Source organism: Aplysia californica, unplaced genomic scaffold (assembly GCF_000002075.1).
Source record: "Aplysia californica isolate F4 #8 unplaced genomic scaffold, AplCal3.0 scaffold00100, whole genome shotgun sequence".
NCBI lineage: Eukaryota > Metazoa > Mollusca > Gastropoda > Aplysiida > Aplysiidae > Aplysia > Aplysia californica.
The window spans coordinates 828707-833587 of NW_004797370.1; the positions used below are offsets into that span (position 1 = coordinate 828707).

The following is a 4881-nucleotide window of genomic DNA, read 5'->3' on the forward strand; positions in this document are numbered from 1 at the left end:
GCATGCAAACAGGCAAGCAAACGAGTGAGTGGGTGAGTGAGTGTGTAAGTCATTCAGTCAGTGAGAGAGTGAGTCAGTGAGTCAGTTAGTAGTGCGTGAGTGAGTGAATGAGTGAGTGAGTGAGTCTGTCAGTCAGTGAGTGAGTTAGTCAGTAAGTCAGTTATGAGTGAGTGAGTGAGTCAGTCAGTGAGTGAGTGAGTGAGTCAGTCAGTCATTGAGTGAGTGAGTAGTCAGTCAGTCAGTGAGTCCGTAAGTCAGCTCACCGTGTTGATGTTGGTCCTGACAGTGCGCTGGTTAAGGGGCTGGGTTGGTCGTATATTTCCCGCCATCAGAAGCACTGGGTTGTAGACGGTGTCCTGCTTCAGACGTCTCAGGCCTGCCATCTGAAGGGAGACAAATGGGCTGTGAGCGGGTTGTTTGTAAATGGAATTTGAATGTAGCTGCTTTTTACCCCCCACCCCACCCCTTAGACATAATTTAGAATATTTAGGAGGAAGGCTTCGACTATGCTTGTCAGGGCCAATACCGGGCTGAGGGGGATACAACATCCCAGTAGAAAGGCAGAGATACTCGTTAACAATTTTCTTCCGCTTGGTATTTGAAACTGGGTCTCCTGCGTGTGACAATGAAACGCCTAACTGCCTCACCACCAACGCCGGTTTGTTTGTATTTTTAGTTTAGTTTTAGTAAGAGTTTTACGGCACTTGCACCAAAATTAGGTCATATAGGTGCTAAAGATTAGAGGTGTTACAAGAAAGTAACAAACACACAGAAAAAAGAAAGAGCAATAAGGACGATAGGTTTTTGGTAGGAAAGAAGAAGCAAACCACACCACACTCGCCAATCACCCACGCTTGTTTGTTTGTTTATTTCCACTATAGCAGAAGCAGTCGAATCTGCTCTAATAGCCACTTGTCCAAGCTAATCACCAGTACAAAAGACCATTCCCACTCCCTCTTGCGGTTTTTTAAAACTATAATGATAATGTCCAAGACGTCTACCTGTCTATGTCAACCAATTTTCTCCTAAAAATAGGTGGCAGTCTTTGAACAATTTCAAAAGTGCTTAAATTTGCTTCATCAAGTTACTTCCAGTTAAATTTGAATAAGGAGAAGTACACTCACACGATAACAGGAATTTAATGTTGGAGAAAGTAAGATGACAGGTAGAAACGACAGCATGAAAGGAAAGAAGTAAGACCTACCAGTGGCACCCCCCCAAAAAAAATATTAAAAAATAAATACATAAATAAATAAATAAATAGATAAATAAATAAATTTGAAAAATGAATAAATGAATGAATGAATGAAAAAGTGGACGAATGAGTGAATCAGTGAATGAAAGAATGAATGAATGAATTAATTAATGAATAAATGAATGGATGAAAGAATGAATGAATGAATGAATGAATGAGAAAATGCAACACCACGCCCCCGACTCACCTGTCGATGGCTGAGATAGATGGGTTTATTATAAACCAACCAGGTGACAGTCTCGTGGCATGCTGGGTGGGTGAGTGACCCGTCATACGTCATATAATGGTCAGTCTCTGGCAGCAGACCGCCCAGGTTGAGGTACGAAATGTGCTTCTCGTCACCTGCGGACAGATAGTGGTCATCGCAGAAAATGAAGATAAAATAAGATAAGATAAAATAAGATAAGATAAGATGATAGTTTATTGGTTCCAGAGGGAATCTTTTTTAGCTGTACAGGAATGGTAAAAACACACGTATGTATAGGCCTGCATAGACTTTAAACTAATTATGTATTGCTCTCTTTAAAATGTAATATAAAGAGAAAAGTAAAGCTGACAATAGTGCATATTATATCACATCAGGTGCATCTTTCAACCACAAGCAAGAATTTATCACAGACCTTTAAAGTTAAATAGAATATAAAAATGTGATAAAAATACGGAGACACTGAAAAAAAAACCCCTCGTCGCCACTGAGCAGGGCCGGACACAAATAATATCAACGACTGGATCAAAATCGGAACTGCTCCAACGGCTATATGTCATATTATCCAAGACAAGCACTTGTGATAACCACCACTTCTCACTCCACTCCCCCCCCCCCATTTTTAGTTTTGTTTTGTTTTTGCTTTTCTTGTATTATTATGACCCTGTGCAAGACGTTCACCGGTCAAAGACAACCACTTTAGTCCTTGAAAACGAGTGGCCATCTTGGAGACCGTGGCGACAGGGACCACCAGGACTTGTTAAGAATACATGCATAGGGAAAACACAAGGATGGCATAGAGCAGTGGCTTTTTATACATGCGACTGTTATGAACGAGCGGCCGTTTCAGCAAGTTCAACTGTAGTATAAAATTGTCCAAGAACATTCATTGTCGAAGAGAAGAATCGTTGTCCTAGATATTATGGCGTGTCATTACAATACAAAACAAAGTCGACAGACGGTTTAAAATCTGAAATCATAATTTTGTATCTCCCTTTCGTTTTCATGACAAATTGGCATCAAAACCTGTTCACTTGCAAAAAAATCCAGGCTAAATGTGTACGTTCAGTCTATGCAAAAAAAAAGCTCTTATTAGTCTTATGATAGATAACAGTTTTGATGGAAATGAAAGGGAGATACAAAATTAAGATTACAGATTTGAAACCATCTGTTCCCTGTAAGTGACCATCATGACTCAGACCCTGTACATTATAGCTGTCAGCTGTATATAACGATCACTTTCCAGTGTAATCTTGAGGGCCAGTTATAGCGAGGTTTGACTGCACTTAAATTTTTTTTTAAAATTCAGTGTTCTTTCAGTTTTAGTTAAAGTTTTACGCATTTGCAGCACAATAAGGTAATAAAAGTGCTGAATACATCGTTCAGATTCACGAACAACGAAAAGAGCAGACTCACCTTTATACATTGTTTCATTTAATACTTTATGTATCCTTTCAAAATGTGGGTGGGTTGCATTGGACACCTGTGGTAAAAAAAAAATATACAGAAGAACTGATTGCTGTAACTTATTACAATTCATAGGTCGAGAGGGCAAGAATGATATCAAAACCTGTCTGTTCCTCCTACTTTCAATGACGATCTCTATGAATTCAAAAGGGCACAGTTATTGGCATGAAGTAGACGAGAGTTTCACCGAGGCATGTAAATCATATCGTGTTTTCTGTATGCATTTTTAATAAAAGAGACGTAAGATTCGATAAGAATAAACTATACTTTATCCATCTACAAAATAAAGAAGTCAATGGGTTTTCATTACTTTTGCAATACAAAATATACCAATTATGAGTAAATAGCATCATCTAAATTCATTATACACTCGACCCCCTCCCCTTCTCCCTTTCCCACCTTCCGCCCCCGTCACTCATAAATTCGTGCTGCCCCTCATTACAGATAGTAGCATCATAGAGTATGGTAGCTCTATGGACATACCGAATAGAGACATGAGAAAGAACAGTTCTAAAGCCGAAAAATTACAGTCTCTGTAGTTGTAGGTTAAACAAAACAAAACAAATAAAAGCAAATAAAAACAAGACAAACAACCCACTCCTCCCCCCTAAAAAACAAAACAAAAAAACTATTTTAAAAAAAATTAAAAAACCAATCAAACCTAAAATCCCTATAACATAATTACTGATCCTGCTTTTAGCCAAGAGTGCAACTGTTTTTAATAATAGGATAGGGAGGCTAGCACAGGAACGATGATTATAGACATACCCCATATGGGAGCCACTGCCTTATTATTTCTATATTATAATCCGAGCTGTACTTTCTGCGCAGTGAGTATTTTTTCTCTTAAACCCAAGGGACAGCGAACTCTAATAAGCAAGCTGAGACCTGCGTTAGATAACTTATCAAAATTCCAGCCTTCACCTAAGTTTTAGTTTAGTGAAAGTTTTTACTGTGCTTATAACACAATATGGTCATATAAACGCCGAAGATTGGAGATGGTACTAAAGAGTAACATAGAAAAAAAAGAGAAGAGACAAAGACGACACATGTTTGAGGGAAAGACGAAGCAAATGACATAGAGCGATCACCAACCTTCACCAAAATGGCCACACATAAAACTCCTCTGGGTGACGTCATGGCTGCACTAAGGTTATGGTAGAGGTCAGAGTTGAATGCGAACAGTTGGATCTGAAAGGTGAAGGGTCCCAGGTTGAAGATTATACAGTGCACAGTCTTCTGTAGCAATGTTTGTGAGAAGAGAAAAACCTAGGACTTGCGGGGGGGGAATCAATTTCTTAGCTAAGTGGGTTTTCTCCGATTCAGCAGGTTTTTCAGATTGTCGGAACTTTGGAATGTTAATAAAAACATCGGTGAAAATTGTCACATCCGCACCAACCTCCTTGATCACATCCTCAGCTGCTTCACGTGCCTTTACAAGATCATCACCTTTTCCTTTTACTCCTCACAGTTCTGTCCAAATTTTGATTTCACCATGGGTCTCCCATGGACAAACTCTCACCAGATTGATCGGCCATCGATTCTCTGCTTCATGGGGGAGGTGGTCTGCTAGATCGGTGCCCATCCGAAACCAACTTTTCCTGCGGTTTTTAGGCTTGACTGCTTGATCAAGGGCTTTCTTTCTAGGATTGTTGTCTGGTAATCTCTTAGCCATCTCTACAGACTTGAGGCATGTTCTTTTTGTATAGGTGATGTAGTGCTCAGTTCTGGTCTCATAGCGCAGCGCTTCTGCTGGTGTTGTTTTCCGCTGACCTGATACAAGTCGGAGGATTTTGTTTTGTATTCTGTCCAGGGCCTTTGCACTAGTCTCACTCAGCCAAGGCTGCCACGCTGATGATGATGATGATGATGATGATGATGATGATGATGATGATGATGATGATGATGATGATGATGATGGTGATGATGATGATGATGATGATGATGATGATCA

At 39.7% G+C, this 4881-nt stretch overlaps 1 protein-coding gene across 1 annotated transcript in view; it reads right to left on the minus strand.

Moving 5' to 3' along the window:
• Positions 1-225: 225 nt before the first annotated feature.
• LOC101847713 (carbonic anhydrase-related protein 10-like) overlaps positions 226-4881 on the minus strand; it is a 130825-nt gene continuing 126169 nt past the window's right edge. The window contains exons 6-10 of the mRNA XM_035968966.1: positions 4397-4400; positions 4023-4166; positions 2877-2943; positions 1443-1597; positions 226-383 (exon numbers count right to left, since the gene is read on the minus strand). Coding sequence (XP_035824859.1) covers positions 255-383; positions 1443-1597; positions 2877-2943; positions 4023-4166; positions 4397-4400 — 499 coding nt within the window. The 3' untranslated portion in view covers positions 226-254. The remainder of the gene's footprint in view (positions 384-1442; positions 1598-2876; positions 2944-4022; positions 4167-4396; positions 4401-4881) is intronic.